General features: G+C 38.2%; 1 protein-coding gene and 1 non-coding gene across 2 annotated transcripts in view; both read left to right on the plus strand.

The window, feature by feature from the left end:
• Window positions 1–16,342, plus strand: part of HSPA9 (heat shock protein family A (Hsp70) member 9) — a 24,516-nt gene extending 8,174 nt beyond the window's left edge. Inside the window, exons 6-17 of the mRNA XM_015824171.1 lie at window positions 327–400; window positions 1,338–1,444; window positions 1,896–2,058; window positions 3,511–3,603; window positions 4,578–4,787; window positions 6,171–6,398; window positions 6,985–7,089; window positions 7,622–7,739; window positions 8,955–9,049; window positions 10,298–10,390; window positions 13,529–13,669; window positions 15,460–16,342. Coding sequence (XP_015679657.1) covers window positions 327–400; window positions 1,338–1,444; window positions 1,896–2,058; window positions 3,511–3,603; window positions 4,578–4,787; window positions 6,171–6,398; window positions 6,985–7,089; window positions 7,622–7,739; window positions 8,955–9,049; window positions 10,298–10,390; window positions 13,529–13,669; window positions 15,460–15,552 — 1,520 coding nt within the window. The 3' untranslated portion in view covers window positions 15,553–16,342. The remainder of the gene's footprint in view (window positions 1–326; window positions 401–1,337; window positions 1,445–1,895; window positions 2,059–3,510; window positions 3,604–4,577; window positions 4,788–6,170; window positions 6,399–6,984; window positions 7,090–7,621; window positions 7,740–8,954; window positions 9,050–10,297; window positions 10,391–13,528; window positions 13,670–15,459) is intronic.
• LOC114923153 lies at window positions 7,961–8,026 on the plus strand. Its single transcript, XR_003810579.1, has one exon. It is a non-coding gene; the product is annotated as a small nucleolar RNA SNORD63 (small nucleolar RNA).
• Window positions 16,343–18,611: the final 2,269 nt, after the last annotated feature.

The following is an 18,611-nucleotide window of genomic DNA, read 5'->3' on the forward strand; positions in this document are numbered from 1 at the left end:
CACCTACATCGTCCACAAGGGACGACTCGGGAACTCAACTCCTACCTCGGGCAGCTCACCTATCCCCCTATGCCCAGGGGAAAGGTATCAAGCCGTTTGACAGCTGATGCAGGCTGTCAAAACGGCTTTTACGCAGAAACAGGCGGGAGCAGCAAACAGCTGCGTCCAGCGAAGTCGCCTGCCACCGGAAGTCCCCCGAAATATTAAGCAAATCTGTAATACTCTTCCAAGTTCTGAGGTATAGCTACCCGTATTTCTACCCAGACTAAAATTTTGGGAATATCTTAATAGTGACCTTTCTTAAAAGTATGTTTCCTCTTTTGTAGAAAATTACCTGGGGCATCCTGCCAAAAATGCTGTCATCACAGTTCCTGCTTATTTCAATGATTCCCAGAGACAGGTATGGTTGCCGAAATTGGGGTTCCAGTTCTCTTGATGGATGGAGAGAGATCAGAAGAAAGATGTTTACAGTTACTTCCAGTGGTGGGATTCATATATGTGAACAACCGGTTCTCTGTGTGGATGCCGCTTCCGGAAGTCCATTCTGGGCCTGGGCAACAAAAAATTAGCTACCGGTTCTGCCGAACTGGTGCAAACTGGCTGAATCCCACCCACTGGTTACTTCCATATATGTTCCCTTATGGAAATATTTTGTCAGACATCAGAATATACTGCAGCTTGCTTTACTTGACAATAGTTATTTGTTTTCATTTATTCAATTGCTTTATTTATTTATTCAATCCCACTTTTTCTTCCCCAAAATTAGTATTCAAGCAAGATGTAATAAAATAGGGTAAAATTAAAGCTCACCCATCGAGAGCTCAAGAACTGTATGAAGTAAATACTGTATTTCTTCAAAGGAAAGACGATAAAAAAGCTTTCCACAAAAGTGATTAAATAGGAAAATATTTCTGTTTCTATTGCTCTATTTGTAGCAAATCAAACTTGATTCATTTTAGAAATACTGTATATTAAGTTGGTGGAAACCTAGTCTTCAGGCAAATGTTGTAGGAACACAGATCACATAACAACTTGTATCGACAGCAATCCAACTTCATCTCGTAAAAACCTATTTTACATCAGAATTTTTTTCTCTAAAATAAACCATAAGTGAAAATAATCCGTAATTCTCCTTCCTCTTGCAGATCCTTGTATAGTTTTAGAATTTGCTCTGGATAATTTTGTAGAATAGATTTGAGAATGCATGGGCTGTGGATGGAAGGTGATTGAACAAAAGGTTCCTTTTGCACAAGCAAGCATAATTGGATTCACCTCTTGTGTTGGATTTTCCCTTGGTTGAACAAGCAGTACCTAATAGATTGCTGTTTTCTTCAAAGGCCACTAAAGATGCTGGACAGATTGCTGGGTTGAATGTTTTGAGAGTTATTAATGAGCCAACAGCTGCAGCCCTAGCTTATGGATTAGATAAGGTTGAAGACAAAGTGTAAGTATACAATAGCCCCATGCAATTTGCAGAGTTATTTCATAACCTGCGGGAGTGTGTGCTTCATTGGTTTATGTTACCTACTGGAGCAGCAGATGTGGTAATCCCTTTAGCTGCCAGCTTCAGTGTGTAGCTTTATATAAAGAGCACTCTTTAAGACCTGTAATGGAATTGGAAGGCTTTCAGGTAAATTTTCAGTTGAATTCCTCTCTGCTTAACAACTTTCTACGCAGAACAAAGGCCATTGATGCCAAAAGAACATTATAATGAGGTATCATAAATAGAAACATCTAAGATCAGCTTATCAGATGCTATAATAATGGATGAACTCTGAAAATCTAAGATTAAATATAGCTCAATAGAACAAATGTTGGAAGAATTTAGTATGAATTGAATGTTCTGTTAATGTGTAGATTTGGTGCTAATGCGTGTCTTTTTTCCCCCTCCTTAGAATTGCAGTTTATGATTTGGGTGGTGGCACATTTGATATTTCTATCTTGGAAATTCAGAAGGGAGTGTTTGAGGTCAAATCCACAAATGGTGACACTTTCTTGGGTGGTGAAGATTTTGACCAGGCCCTGTTGCAGCATATAGTAAAAGAATTCAAAAGAGAAGTAAGCATTTTGTATATTTTAAACTGTTCTTCAGGGAACTCTTTCAAGTGTAAATTTAATTTGAAAAAGAAAACTCTGGTACTACTGTAATATTTCAGAATTGTGTTTTACTTAACCAAAATAGCTTGCTGGTTTTCATATTATATTCACTTTGTACCATTATATATGGCTTGTATAATTCAATAGCTATTTTGCAAAGCTTATCTCTGCCTCATAAATATTATTTTGAGGTGGCAGTACCAATGAAGTAAGCATATTTAATCTTCAGAGCAGTTGATTTCTTTAATGGCCATTCTGTTTTTTTTTCTCCATGACAGGATGAGTTTCACAAAGATATGCAAGAGGTTTTTCAAATTTAGGTGATTGGGAGTTCAGATAGTGCAGTCAGATCAGTTTCTAACCTTACTGGGAATGGTCCCCTCCTTTGGGCTCTTTTGAGGTCAGAACCCTTCAGACAAGATCAAAACTTGCCCATTTTGAAATTGGATTAAAACATTCCAGCTAAACAGATAGTTCATTTCCTTAGTATTTCATGCAGTTCCTTTATGGAAAGTACTGAAGAAAATTATACGGCAACTGGTACTGAAATTACTCTGTAAAAATGTGTTTGCACATTCAGTAGCATAGATTTCCTACATGTATGCTTTGTGTCCTCCCCTAGATGTGTTCAGACTGCAATGAAGTAATTATACACATCTCAGTATAATTTTTGTATCTAAACTGTATATCTCTATTGCAGCCCAGACTTATAGATCTCTACCATTATGGATGTTATCTGCATATACTAATATGTTCATTTAATTACCCTTTTAAGAAAAAAAACGTGAGCCAAATCTAGACTTGGAGAAGTTGCTTGAAGGAGAAATGCATGCATACTTACAGGGAATGTATTGGATATTTAATAAGGCAGTTGCATTTTGACTTTTATCAATTTATATAAACGAAAGCATTTATTTTTCAAAATATCCAGTACATACTATTATTAATACAGTAGCAAGGATAAATTTTCTTCCACCTTCTCTCAATTGTGATCATTCTGAATCTAGTTTGTATGCTCACAATTTAATAATTAGAATGCAAGTAGAATAGAACTGAAAATGGTTATCTAGCATTTCTGAGTGGGAATGTATATAACTAGTGGGAACCATAGTATGGGATTAGGAGCAGAGTAAGGCCCAAATACTTTTCAAATGTGAATTATTAAAAGATTTCTAGCATCTGTCCTAATAAGACAAAACCTTCCATGTTACATCAACAATGGGCTACATAGTGTTAAGGATTGATGTTACCTGTCTTCCTTAGAATGCAAGAAGAATCAATTTGAACGTTGATTGTGTGACCAGTTGTGGATTATCTGTATTAAGCTTTTATTCTAATGATCAGATTTATTTAATGTTTAATCGAGACTACGTAGAAGACAGTGAACATCAACATTTGTCCTTTTCTTTTTAGATGGGGGTTGATCTGACTAAAGACAATATGGCTCTGCAAAGAGTGAGGGAAGCTTCCGAGAAAGCAAAATGTGAACTTTCTTCTTCAGTCCAGGTGAGGAAACTGAAAATGAGCTACATTTGGTGGATCCTCAGTGGTGGGCCTTTTATGCTGTGGCCACCCACATTGTGAAATCTTCTTCCCCTCATCACTCCAGAACTTTAAAAAGTCTCTCAAGACCTGGTTATATCAGTAGGCCTTGCAAGGGATGGGAACCACTTGTGAGGTGGTTCTATTATTATTAACATCCCTCCATTTTCTTTGTTTTAGTTCTGCCTTAATAGTTTCTAATATTTAAAAAATTATTATGTAGTAATTAATGAATATTACGTTATTGGATCGTGTCTGTGTGTAATGTGTCATGTATTGTTGTTCATCTGAGGTATTTCCCTACTTTTAAGAACTGCTAGGGACCAGATGATTTTTATTGCGTCCTGATATGTAAAACCATAGAACTCAAAGAGGGTGTACTTACTTTTCCACATGACTATCACTCCTCCCAAAGAAATGAATGTGTTTGGGTATAGAGGTCAATAATGCAAAGCTTAAAAGTGAAAATGGAAATGTTCCCTTGGAACATGTGCAGATTCTGTCCATAATCCTACAGGGTTTTCCTGATGATATCTCAGTGCTATACCTGGACCCAATCGATACTTTGAGATTGCAACTTTTTAATAGAAAAGCCTGCAATTTCCCACTTATTCATTAAAATTGATTCCATTTTAATTATATATCAACCACTGCACTGATTGTTTTTGAGTCGTGTCCGTTGTAATACTGTAGAAAAAATACAAATCTTCAAAGTTAGTAAAATACTGTTTGGAGATACATGGCAGAAAAGGTAACCCCTCATGGTTTTAGATACTCGCTATCTTGTACTCAAAGGAAAACTGAAATACTGATGGCGGTCATGGGTGAGATGGTATTGTGGTTTTCCACTAATAAATGCTGTGATTTTGAGTTCTGGAAAAAATTGATAGCCATCTAGTTCTGGCTTATTTCTAACAATTGCTAATCTTGTATTGCAGACCGACATTAACTTGCCATACCTTACAATGGATGCCTCAGGACCAAAACATTTGAATATGAAGCTGTCTCGGTCTCAGTTTGAGGGGATTGTGGCAGATCTGATTAAAAGGACAATAGCGCCTTGCCAGAAAGCCATGCAAGATGCTGAAGTTAGCAAGAGTGACATTGGAGAAGTTATCTTGGTTGGTGGCATGACTAGAATGCCAAAGGTACAATAATTCCCCTTTGACTTGATGTACTTGAAGATCCTGTCATTGCAGTTTGGCCAAGTGCCCTTTGGACTATGCTTTGCTTGCTTAAAAAATAAAACCACAAAAATACAGATGTGTTAATCAGTAGAGATGGCTGTGTAGAACTAACCTTAACCCTTTATAGGCAGTATTCTGCTGTTTTTGCAGAATTGCAGTTATCCTTTCTAAATTTGATAGCTTTGATAATGAGTTTACAGATAGTCCTCAAGATACAACAGGTCAGTTAATGTTCAAATGTTCAAAGTTCCAACAGACAGACAACTTCCAGACAAATTGCTTCATTTTGCTGGCTTAACAGGGTCTGCTAAGCGCTGTAGCAAGTTTCCGCAGGACTGCACATCTCAGTAAGGCGGCAAAAGTAAGCAGTTTGTCCCTAGGCTACCTGACAGCAACCCAGATGCAGTGGCCATTTTGTGGGTATGACAAAATGGCTGCTTACAGAATCATACCATGCAGCCACATAAAAAAGCAATCCATTCCAGTGCTCTGGAAGGCCTCATAGCTCTTTTAAAGGTAAGTGAGGAGGAGAGTCTTTGGCCTGGTAGGGTGGGAAACCAGTGGGAGTGGGAAAAGGCCTGTGGGGAGCCAAGGGGGTGGGAAGCGGAGCACAGGGCATCTTACAGGGTGAGGCAGGGCCAGGGCTGGCAGGCCTGGGCCTGTGCTAGGCTCCCAAGAGCCTCCTCCATCACTAAGGCACCCTTTTCTCCACTTAACAACCTGGACATTTGTTTAGCAATTCATTGGGGAAAGCAGTGACGGGAGGGGGGTGGTAAGTTGAGATGCTTTGCCTAACGACTGTCATAACATGCATCTATAATGGGTAGGTTTCATTACGGCTGTATCTTGAGGACTACCTGTACTTTCTTCAGAGAACTTTTAAATTTTTGTGGGATTTTTTGCCAGTATATCAGCACTCTATTTAGTGTGTAAATTCTGGAAGATATTTAAAGCATTGAAAGGGATTTTCAGCTTGAAGGGGTGGACTATTTCTTGGGTTTGTGGGAAGGAGCAGTAATTTCACCGAACGAATGTAGCAGCTTCTTGCAGCTTCTTACAAATAGCCATCTATTATGCTTTTTTCATGTGGATTAATTCTGTGGACCGGACTAGTGTTATTCTGGGCATAGCTTACTGCAAAGTCCAAGAGTAAACGTTCCACATCTAGCCTGTGACAGGGCAAATGGAACACTCCTGTAGGATATTAACAATGGTTTTGCATGCTTTTATATCTGAGTTTCCAAATTCCCTACTTGTTTCAAGTGCTGAATCCACCTGCCGTATTCTGTGCTCGGTGACCATTTTCTGAAAGTATTGCTGATAAATATGAATGTGTCCATACAGGTACAGCAGACTGTACAAGATATGTTTGGACGTTCTCCGAGTAAAGCAGTAAATCCTGATGAAGCTGTTGCTATGGGTGCTGCCATCCAAGGAGGAGTGTTGGCTGGAGATGTCACTGATGTGCTTTTGTTGGATGTCACCCCACTTTCCCTGGGAATTGAGACTCTAGGTGGAGTTTTCACTAAGCTTATTAATAGGAATACAACTATCCCAACCAAGAAGAGCCAGGTGAGAAGATGTGTTCTTAAAAGTTTCTTAATATTTGAAACTCATCTAAATTGTGTCATTGCTGCCCCATTCTCTCTTGCGCTAACCGTTCTGCCATTATAAATAGTCTTAAATGTACAACCATAATTGAGTCCAGAATTTTGATTGTAAATTGTTCAGGTTGTTAGTTGAATCGCCACATGACCAAACTTGATTTTACAAGTGTTTTTACAACAGTCATTAAGTGAGTCACTGTGGTCATTAAGTGAATCACAGAGTAAGCAAAACCACATGGTTGTGAGTCCAAATCTAATTTATCCAATGGACTTTTTTGCCACAAAATGAGAAAGACGTTGCAAAATATGATTACATGACTGGGATGCTGCAACCGGTTGTCAAACTCCTGAAATGCAATTGTGTGTCTGTGGGGATGGTGTGGCACTTGTAACTTCAAGTTTTTCTGGCATTTCCTGTGTTTTCTAATAGTTCATGGAGCAGGCACTGAGTTTCCATTCTGTTACTTGCAGGAAATTACCTTATCATGTTACTTAGTTATATGATCGTATTAGGTAGCATTGATGGCGTAAAATGTGCTTTGCTTCCACAGGTATTTTCGACAGCTGCTGATGGGCAGACTCAAGTAGAGATCAAAGTTCATCAGGGTGAACGGGAAATGGCTGGTGACAATAAACTACTTGGCCAGTTTACTTTGGTACGTTGGAATTCTCCTGAATGTATTTTTTAATCTAAAATAATAGACGTGAATGAAAGGAAAGTAATTTTTACTTTTCCTATTAAAATACAAACTTCCCTAGAACAGGACAATATATTTGATGAAAATTCTTCCTTTAAATTTCTTTAGATTATTAGGTTTGGCAGATAAGTATAGAAACAGATTGCCATAACATTAATTTGGTTAAAGAAAAAAAACCCTCTTTAACTGTTATAGAATGTATACACCCCATGATGCTTTTCTGATAACATTTTTCTAATATAAATTATGGAATCTTATGCTAGGAAGGCATCTATAGTAAAAAATTTCCTGAGCACAAATATTAGAATTGTAAAGAAATATGTAGTGAGTAAAGATAACTTTTGTTTTAGGTTACTGTGATTTCTCTTCAGATTGCATGAATCTTTTGCTTTAGTGAATAATAGGTCATACCAGCAACTTCACTCTAGTTTGCTTGGGTTACACCGATGGGTCTTCTCTAAGTCAACAGCGATGTATCTTGTGATTCCAGGTTGGGATTCCACCAGCACCAAGGGGAGTGCCCCAGATTGAGGTAACATTTGACATCGATGCAAACGGAATTGTTCATGTATCTGCAAAAGACAAAGGTACAGGACGAGAACAACAGAGTGAGTACTTGGATTCTTGCTGCTTTAAAGACTGAAGGGCATTGTTGAGAGCGTACTATTGCAAAAGCCGGCCAGGAGGATAAAGCCAGCAGAGTTTGTTACAGTAAATTGCCAAAATTTAGTAATAATTTATCATTGCATTTTCTGCCAAGTTTCCTTTTTTTCTAGAAGCGCTTAATACAATCTTTGAGTTTTAGTGCTTGGCCAGAATCAAGCTTTGTGTGCTATGATGCAATTATCAACACATCATTCTGAAATGTGTGTGGAAGATTTTTTGACTGAGCACAACACCGAGGTGGATAACTTTGAAATTATAGATAGTGCTCTTAAAGATGGCAGTCAAACAATACAGGTGGACCTTGCTTAAAGACCCTTTACTTAGTGACTGTTTGAAGTTATGATAGTGCTGAAAAAAATGACTTACAATTAGTCCCCGCACTTATGTTTATCACAATGTCCCTGCGACCACATAATTGCAATCTGGGTGCTTGGCAACCAGCTCACACTTATGAGTGTCCTGCAATCATTTGGTCACCATTCACAACCTTCCCAGCATTCCAAAAAGCAGGAGGTCACAAGTCATGGTTACTCAACAATCGTGAGTTATTTGCTCAATGACGGGCAAAAAATGGTTGCAAAATTGGGTGCAGCCACATGATGCCTCCTTTAACAATCACACCTCTTAACGATGAAAATTATGGTCCCTATTGTGATCATAAGTCAAGGACTACCTGTACATGATTTCTAGTTTCAAAGGGTTATGTTTATGCTAAAATGATAAAGGACATATGAAGTAGGAATTGTTAGCGATACTTTACATACTTTACATTCTGCAGTCATAGACTGGCAGGAATATTGTCTAGTGGGGGTTGCAATGTCACAGAATCCGCTAAGGCTTGAAGAAACGTTATGATTTAAATAAGTTTGGTGGTCCGTGGCCATAAAGTGTACTTAAAGGACGTCCATGGTGAAGAAAAGGTTGAGAAGCAGTGGTCCAGTAAAAACAGATTTAAGTGGGAGCCCAGATTGTCGTTAATATAGACTGGTTTAGTCAACCTAGAGTAGCATTCCCAAACTTGATGTTTTCCTGATATAAAATCTTTCCCAGGTATGGTTGTAATCCTTTTGTATGAAATGTTGCAATCCTGCTGCGTGTTGCATGTTGAGTTCAAAGACAGCGTTCTTTAAAAAGGAAATTCTTTTACTTTCCTGTAGTTGTCATCCAGTCTTCCGGTGGTCTTAGTAAAGATGATATTGAAAACATGGTAAAAAATGCAGAAAAATATGCAGAAGAAGACAGGCGGAAAAAGGTAATGTTGCCAGGATGGTTTCTAGCTTATTGGCCTGAAATTTATTTCAAATAAAAGTCACCTCTGGGCAGCATGGAGATTGGTTTCTGTGCTAACATCATCTGCACTGCATTTGTACTAATTAAGAACACTGGTTTCCATTAGCTTGGCTTTTTTTAGAATGTTCTTTTTTAAATGGTGAAATAATTGTATAGAGAAGAAAGATATTAAAATAATCTGAAAGTTACAAATGAAAAATGAAAACTAACAAAAAAAGTCCATCAAATCAGGAAGGTAAAATTCTATTTACGTAAAATTAATCTTTGTCATGCCTGGCATCCCAGAGCCAGTATTACTCATGGCAAATTCCATGCTTTAAGAATATAGTTCAGCATCACATCGAGCTCCTTAGCTATAATATTTCTCCCTCAAATTGCATTGACGTATATAGTATTTTGAAACCGGAACAAAGCAATATGTCGACAAAACTAAATCATGTGACTTAAAGAGCCTTCAAATTTCTGATTATAACAACATGAAAAAAACTAATATCCATCCTTTTGAAATATTCTTTCAGGGGTCTGGAACTGCTTTCAGTTCATATCTTTTTTTATGCAGATGCTGAATGCAACACAAATTACAAACTGGGTTGCTATAGTCACTGCTTTTAAAAAGAAAAGTGACAGTGTGAATCAGACAAGGAACAGAAGAAATTGGTGCTATTTTTCATGCAAGTTAGGATGGGTTTTCTCCTAAAAACATTTTTTTGGCCTTTTATTTTATACTCCCAACTTTATCCTTAATGTTTAACCATACAAAGCAAAAATAATATACGTTCTTCCAATTAATGACATCTAACTTATTCCAGGACTTTTTTTAAAAAATAAAATGGCCAAAATATCTTTTACACCTACCAGAAATTTTAATGCTTTCTGTGATAATATAAAATAATATGAAAATACATACTTGCTCCCAAAAATGAAATTCTTGAAAAATTCTTTTCCTGGGTTGTCCTTAATTTCAAAACAGAAGGCCTCCCCCCCCCCCCCAATTCTGCAGTTATAGAAAATAACTACTGTTGGTAAAGTTGGTAGTATGCAAACATTTCCATCAATGGAATGTGCGTTTGCCATGTTTATCTAGTTTTGGTTTGCCTTTCAGGAGTTTATCCATTGTGCAAAACATTAAATAAATGTCTTGTTGGTAGGATGCTTAGGTAGTACAAATTGGCTTTTATGTTCTGTCTTACAAAGTTACTGTTTTCTTCAGGAACGCGTTGAAGCTGTAAACATGGCAGAAGGAATAATCCACGACACAGAATCCAAGATGGAAGAGTTTAAAGATCAGTTGCCTGCAGATGAAGTAAGTCTACAATGTTGCCTTTTTATAAAAGGTTTTTTAAAATCTAAAATGAACATGTATGATGGATGTGTTGTGTTGCTTGGGCATGTTTTAAGTACATCTACCGTCTTCAATTTGTTTTGAGAATGCAACTTAGGAAAATTACTTTATTGCTAATTTGTCAAATTTCTTTCATCTCAAAAAAGGTAGTGTCATTGAATAAAATTGTGGTGCATAGGAAGACCTTATAATAGAAAAAACAGGAAAAGTCACAGGAACAACTCACATTTTCAAATCAGAAGGAAATACTTGAAGATATAGTGCTTTTCTATTGTAATGGGTTAGGTCAGTTAAATTGGCAATGTCTGTTTTCCTCCCATTTATTTTTTTTTTGCATAAAATACTATAGGTGATAAGACTCACCTCTTAAAAAAAAAAACAAGCATTAGAGCCCCTGAATCTTTCCATCATCTACCCATTTTCCAGCTTTCTACCAGATTCCTTTGCTTCTGTCTCTTAGGGCAGTGGTGGCGAACCTATGGCACGCGTGCCACAGGTGGCACTCAGAGCCCTCTCTGTGGGCACACAAGCCATTGCCCCAGCAGAATTCACCAGAGTAGCGAGCACGTGGCGTTTGGAAGCGGCAGGGCAGGAAGTGAGCGAGCAAACGGTGTTGGCCCCCTGGGGATGCCCTAGAGATGGCGAGGGACTGGCGCCACACTCACCCAGTCTGCTGTGACCACTGCAGCCATGCCCACCCAGTGGGCCACACCCCCCGCCCCTCCCTGAGGGCACAACAATGGTGATGCAGCCCTGGCACTTTGCGATAAATAAGTGGGTTTTGGGTTGCAGTTTGGGCACTCGGTCTCTAAAAGGTTCGCCATCACTGTCTTAGGGAAAGATTCTTCTCCTTATCTACCACAAATATCTGACATTATGATGATATCCAAATACATTGGAAAATATAACTTTCTCAGTGTTAATTGATTTTGCTGCTACTAGAGCATTAGGAGCAAAAGAGTCTGCATTGCTAGCGGTAGAGCAATTGTCAGGCAAGTGGGTGAAATGTAGCGGTCAGACACAGCTTTCTGATTTAAATCATTGGTATAGTTATATTGCATTTGGACTTGAAACAAAAGTTTAGCCTCACTACAGATGAAACTGGGATAAGAAGCCTTGCCATTTTTCTCAAAATTATTGATGGTATAGGTAGTCCTTGCTTATCAACGGCTTTGTTTGGCAACTGTTCAAAATTACGTGTTGAAAAAATAGCTTTCCAACCAACGTCGGCATTTACAACTTTTGCAGCATTCCTCAGTCATGTAATCACCACTATACAGTACATGTTGGCCTATGCCTGACCTGATTTTCATTTTTTCCCTTCTTGCAGAGCAGAGATTGGAGAAAAAGGATTACAAGAGAGTCAGCAGGTACACAGTGGGGAATATACATCAAAAGCACAGGCAGCCACAATTGTGCTATCCAAACAGACCAGTGTATTCCTATTATGTGCCTTTTTACTCTCTTGTAATCTCTTTCTCAATGAATGTAAATACAAACATTAATTCTATTCGTGTTAATTATTCTAGCACTAGGGGGAATAGTCCAAAGAGCAGTGGAATTGAATAGGAGGTAAACAAAAGCCTAAGATTTGAAACTGATTAGTCTTTTCAGTTTCCAGCCACTACCCTAGCATCAGGGTAAACATCCCAAAGAGGGGGAGAGAGAGAGAGAGAAGGAAAACACAATTTTAGTCACACGGTTTCCTACTTAGTGACTGCTTTACTTAGTGCCAGTCTCAGTTGTGGTCATTAAATGAAGACTACCTGTAATAAAGCTGAACTCATGAATTTAGTCTTAAAATTTCCAACTTGCTTTTTTAAATTCTTTCCCAAAACACTTCCTTCAAAGAACTGATTCCTGGGGATTACTATCCTCTGTAACACTGAGTTTTCCTTCATATATATAGAAAATCAAATGAATGTATGTGCAGAATGTTGAAAAGCAGTACATTGAAGAAATGTAGAAGAATTCCCCGGTTAAGCTAATTTTCTGTGTGCATCAGTGTTTTGTATTAGCATTTTGTTGTATGAATCCCTCTTATATTCTGCATTGGCATGCAGTCCAGGTTGATCACCTTAATTAGATTAGGCAATATGCTTGCTGCAATTGATACTGCTTCTCCAAGAAAGCTAATTTTACAGCTTACCTTTTTGTGAATCATTGAGTAAAAGAAAACGGCATCTACACACTACAGTGTAACAGATGGTCTGCATTAGGCATCTATGCTTTTTCTCTATAGACTGGAACACCAGGGGCTTCCGTTATATATTGCTCAAGGTGGCTGGATATCCATTGGCTTAGATTTATGAAGGCAGCTGTGTTTTTCCAGACTCTTATCTTGTATCCAAGATTTAGGGTGGAGTTGGGAGGAGAGAGGGCTTCCATCCTACAGGCTACACGTGATCTGTTACGGTCAACAGGATTGCAAATAAAGCTTGCCTTTTTAAAACCCATCCTCAGTTTTCTGCATATGTCGAAATTGGGATTGAATGGCTTTATGCTTTCTCTTAAACATGAAGAATGGTGGTTCCTTTCTCCATCTTGGAGTAATCTTTGTGTTTCTAGAAGATGGCTTTGTGTGGTGGTACCTTGTAGGTCAAGGAAAGCTGTTCATGTGCTAAAGGAGAAATATTCCTAAAAGGCCCATGGTGAATAGGCAGCTTTATAAAATTGATTAATAAAATTTCCCAAGTCGTGCACCCAGATATCATCTAATCTGCCAGATACATCCAAAACCAATAAGTTATTATGGATATTACAGCTGTAGGGTACTGAAAGTAATTAGACTTGCATTTTACTTTTTGTTTTCCCTTTCACAAACATACTTTCCAACTGTTTTGGGCTGCAATAATCAACCGGAAGAACTAACTGGGGATTAGCTTCATATCAGAATATTAGTAGACACGGTCAGAGAAGAGTTTTCATTTGTGAAGTCTCCAGTTATGAATGTATCTGTGACACTTGATCATCAGTTATGCGATCTTCCAAAGTGATTTAAGTTGATTGTGTCTTGCTAATACAGATTACATGATATTGTCGTATATTTCATTAAAAGCTGCATTTTTTATTATTATTTTTTTTGCAATTCCTTTATAGTGCAGCAAATTGAAGGAAGAAATTGCAAAAATGCGGGAGTTACTGGCTCGTAAAGATAGTGAAACAGGCGAAAACATCCGGCAGGCAGCAATGTCCCTGCAACAAGCATCCCTGAAACTTTTTGAAATGGCCTACAAAAAGGTAGGAGGACAAGATCTTGAAGGATCTGTCTGGGCAGAGAAAGACCCAACTTCACATCCCCAAACTGTCTGCCAGTGACTTTCAAACAGAACACCAAATGAATGAAGGAAATGTAAACACAGCCAATACACTGCTAATTATTATGTGCTAAACTAATGATACTTTAGTAATTATATCTCATATTTTCTCTAAGAACCTAAGATTGTAGTAATAATCTTTAATTCTGCCTTCTCTAAGTCCGTTACCTTAATCGTTACCGTGTTTCCCCAAAAATACAACCTGGAGGTTTTCTTTTCTTTTTTTGGCCTTCAAAAGAGGCACCAGGTCTTATTTTTGGGGGTGGGGTGGGGTATGTTGTCCACTCACCTCTGGCACCGACAGCACTGCCCAGCCGACCCACTTCTTCTCCGGCCAAAGGAGCAGCTTCATTTTGCAGCTGAGAATGGAGCTCCGGCCTGCATTTCACAGTCAGGCATTTCTGGAAGGCCTCTGCAGCTGATAACTGAGCAATGGGTTGAATCCATGACTTGGTTCTTGGCTTCAGAGGCCTTCCAGAAAGGCCTGACTGAAATGCAGGCCTGGAGAGGGAAGGGGGCGCAGAAGAAGTGGGCCAGTGAGGCCTGGCTGCAAGGTAAGTGGGTGCAGGGTACGTAGGGCAGCTCCACCCTCGCCCTAGCTTAATTTTTAGGTATGCGCCTAGCCCCAAAACTAGGGCTTATTTTGGGGGGTAGGGCTTATATTAGGCCAACCCCCCCCCCAATCAAGCTAGGGCTTATTTTCGTAGTAGGGCTTACTTTTGGGGAAACACGGTAGTTAACATGGTTGATTTTGACTCAATATGCGATACAAGCTTATTGTGCAAATCAAGCCAGTAATTTATTCAGCAAGTCATATTTAACTAATGATTCTTAGAATACATTTTTATTTTGCTATTGTGTAAGATTCTGCACAGCATGGCAGGGCACATAAATCATAGCACAGAATAAGCATTTTAGTTTTTGCACATTCTTTTTTATGTTATTCTGTGCAGTGAGTTACACATTTTCATTGCATACTGTTGGGGATGGAGTTCTTTCTCTTATAGAGCCTTTTGTCTAGAAAGTAAGAGCCATAGCTCTTAATATTAATTGCAGTTACAGGTTAACTGGCTCGCACATGCTCACAGATTTTAAAATATCTCCAGTTTAATAAAAATTAATGTCCCTTTTGGACAGTTGCATAACACTCAGAGTAAAAACAACGGTTTATCTTTTTCAGCATGAGAATTAAGAATGCAGTACTGAACATACATATATTTGGTCCCCGTGTTCTTGAGGCATTTGTGTCCCTCCAGATCAGTGTTTCTCAACCTTGACAATTTTAAGGCATGTGGACTGCTGTGGAATTCTGGGAGTTGAAGTCCACATGCCTTAAAATTGTCAAGGTTGAGAAACACTGCTCCAGATGTTGCTGAAGTGCAACCTCCAACATCCATCCTATCTAGGCATTACTCTTCAGCTTGCATTTAAATCAGTGGTCAAATGTATAACTGAAGTATTAAAATTTCATTTATCTTCAAGTTTGAATTCTATTTCAAGAATGCGGAATGTTTCTGTGATATAGTAGTATCACAATATCTAAATGCAGAGGTCTTCCTTCTGTTGTTAGAGGATCCCAAGCATAATACTCTTCAAAAGAGAACTCTTCCCACATTCTGAGTTGAGGTGACTCTTCCCACATTCTGAGTTGTCCCTTTGGGCAGAAGAACACTCACAAAACTCAACCAATGCCGTGCTTTCTTCTCTTCACAGATGGCATCGGAGCGAGAGAGTTCCGGAAGCTCACAAGGCTCTGGCTCACATGACTCGGGAAGCTCTGGGGATCAGAAGGAGGAAAAGCAGTAAATTTGCAGTCTTGTGTAGACTGGAACAGAAAGAGGACACTATTCCACAGCTTCATAGCCAAAAGGACTTTCCTGAGCAGCTGTGGACTGATTTATGTCTTACTGTGTTTTTGCAGTATTCTATACATAACTTTCGGAAATGTATAAATTTAGTCAAATTGCTATCTGATTTAAAAAAAAAATTAATGCAAGATAACGTTTAGAGGTCAGGGACAGTTTTCACTGAGAATTCCTGGCAATCTTTCTTCCGAGCAGAAGGAATTGGCTTGTTTAATTTGAAGGTCTAGAAACCATGTCTCAAATTCAGAGTGGGAGTAGGATTCATCATTGCTGAATTGTGAATTCCATCCTTAATAACGGAGTCTCCTCTGGGAACAGGTTTCTGCTTCTGGGAAGAGATGATATTGGGACCTGGGGTCATCGGCTGACAATTTACTTGGGAAAAGTATAAGCAGACCTACACCTTAGCTTTAATATAAAAAAAAAATGTGACTTATTTTAATATAGCTGCAACCACAAGACAACGTGGATACTCCATGCATTGTTTTTGTAGCTTTTCTGCTCTGTCCAATGTCTTTTTCCTTGCAGGAAATCTGATTCCCTATTAATAAATTGTTCTCGGTTGACCAAGTAGTCTGTGTAAAAATTTGTTTCCTTGCCCCAGTGGTATTCCTAGATACCATGCCTGCTGTAGACCTAAGTTGCATTTTTAAAAAATTTTCATAGGTAGTTCCCACAGGTGGTAATGTATATGAATGTAATCTTGCAGGATCCAAATAAAAGTTATATTGCACTTCGTGCTTCTTTGGTACTGTCGTTATCAAATGAGACACAAATTGGGGGTTATTTTACCTCTGTTAATGTGTGTCTCAAAAAGCATAATTCTTCATTGTTGATCTATACAATTTTGCAAATGTACTAAATGAAAAGAATAAAGATTTTGAGCTAATACAACTTGCTCTGATAAAAGTTGTATCTGACAACATTCTTTGTGCTGCATTTAAAAGTAGGTACAAAAATGACAAGGAAGGGTAGGGAAATCTGACTGTCAAGAAAGTTGGGTATCTTTATGGAGCAGATGCATGTGTATGTGTGCACTTTCAAGAGAATTTTGACTTGGCAATTGCCTGGACAAATCTGCATTTTTCTTGGTAAGGTTTTTCAGATGTGGTTGGCCATTGCCTGTTTTTATAGTTTTTATTGTTTTAATATGTTTTTTGGGCTTTAGCAAGTAGAATGAATAGAGATTGGAAATAAGATCGGAAGTCATACATCACGTGATATCTTACTTAACAACCCTGTCAGTGACAGTTGCCAGTCATTAAGTGAACACTGCTGTAGCCATGCAGTCCGTAGGTGCGGACTAATCTGTAGAATTTAATGATAAGTAGAAAAAAGAATCACATTTCAATCTGGTGTGTAGGCAAGAGCTTAAATCTTGCTTATGTTGGCAAGGATCAGAAATTTAAATGGGGTCTGGAGTATACTTGATAGTAACCAATATGTCAGACTATCATAAGCATTATGAAGTAAGCCCTGGTGGCGCAGTGATTAGAGTATTGCAGGCTAACTCTCCACAGTCTGGAGTTTGATCCTGACTAGGGCTCAAGGTTGACTCAGCCTTCCATCCTTCCAAGGTAGGTAAAAAAAAACACCAACCAGATTGTTGAGGGCAATATGCTGACATTGTAAACTGCCCAGAGAGTGCTGTAAAGCACTGTGGAAAGATAAATAAGTTTAAGTGCTATTGCTATTATTGATTAGGAAATTAAAATAGCTAAAAAATCTCCATTGTCTACGGAGATTCTCACTCATCCAGGTCATGGTTGTCCCAAAAGTGTTTTTCAAAAGGCATCTGGATTTTCAATTCTGGCAGAACTGAAGAAGCTTCTTGGATGAGAAGCAAAACATTTACAAGGGAAAAAAACCAAGAAAGTCCAGTTGCCTTTTGAAAAGCAGCTTTGGGACAAAAATCCCCATCCTTAACTCTTAATTGCAAAGGAAATCACATTTCTGATCTAATTCATTAACTGTTCCAGATTAAACTCTTGTCTATTTATTAAATCTATTTGCTTTGTCTGTCTGAATTTCTTGGATTTGTTTATGGTAAATCTGATCTTTAACCTTAGTTTATTGCATTGTATTGAACATACTTGTCCACAGATCTTTATTACGGTAAATGCGGCACATCTATTGTGGCATATCTGTGGATGGATACATATATATTTTCATTCTTCCATGTGCAAAAAATGAAGTGCATAATAGGCTTGTGCAAGGCAACTTAGATTAATTCAGATCTTGGAACAGTATTTCAGCTCCATTCTATGACATACAGTATGTATTCTGGAATTTGCGACTTGATGAAAACTTAACCAAAAAACTTGTTAATGATTAGAAAGGCAACCTGAATCTTGTGTATCAATGGTCAGTATTTCATTTTTTTTAACTACTTAATGCATAAACAAAAATTTGGTGTATTTAAAGCTGTTAATCTGATAAAATGCTGAATTTTGATGTCTCATGTTAGAAAATGGAGATTCAGCACATGGTTGGAATATTTCCAATGGAGTTGTTTCTCCATTATCTGTTTTGCACTGTGTAAGATTAACAGTAAGAAACGGCAACTGTGCATTTTTTAAACAACTACTCCTTTTCCTCTATCCGATTTAGCTGCTATATACTTAGCTCAAAGATGAGCAACTTGTGGATTGACAAATGTTTGTTCCAACTCTCAACAATTTGGGCCAGTATTACCCTTATGGGGATATTGGGAATCACTATTCAGCATTTGGAAGGCCACATATTGGCCTGCCTGTGACTTAGCTATATGAATATGCATGTTCTGAAAATGCTGATGCTACCTTGAAAAAAGTTAATGGAGTAACCTGACCATGGTTTTGCCTATGAAGAAAACTGGCTTCATTGTCAATTCTTTGGAAATGCTAAAGCCTTTTTAATGGCAATTGACCACTACATATTGCTTGAACATTATGCTTGGTACTCTTGATACTGCTTGAACATTATGCAGATGAATGAAATTCCGGATGCGGTACTGTTTAA

Source organism: Protobothrops mucrosquamatus, unplaced genomic scaffold, assembly GCF_001527695.2.
Source record: "Protobothrops mucrosquamatus isolate PMUCROS unplaced genomic scaffold, P.Mucros_1.0 scaffold2148, whole genome shotgun sequence".
Lineage (NCBI taxonomy): Eukaryota > Metazoa > Chordata > Lepidosauria > Squamata > Viperidae > Protobothrops > Protobothrops mucrosquamatus.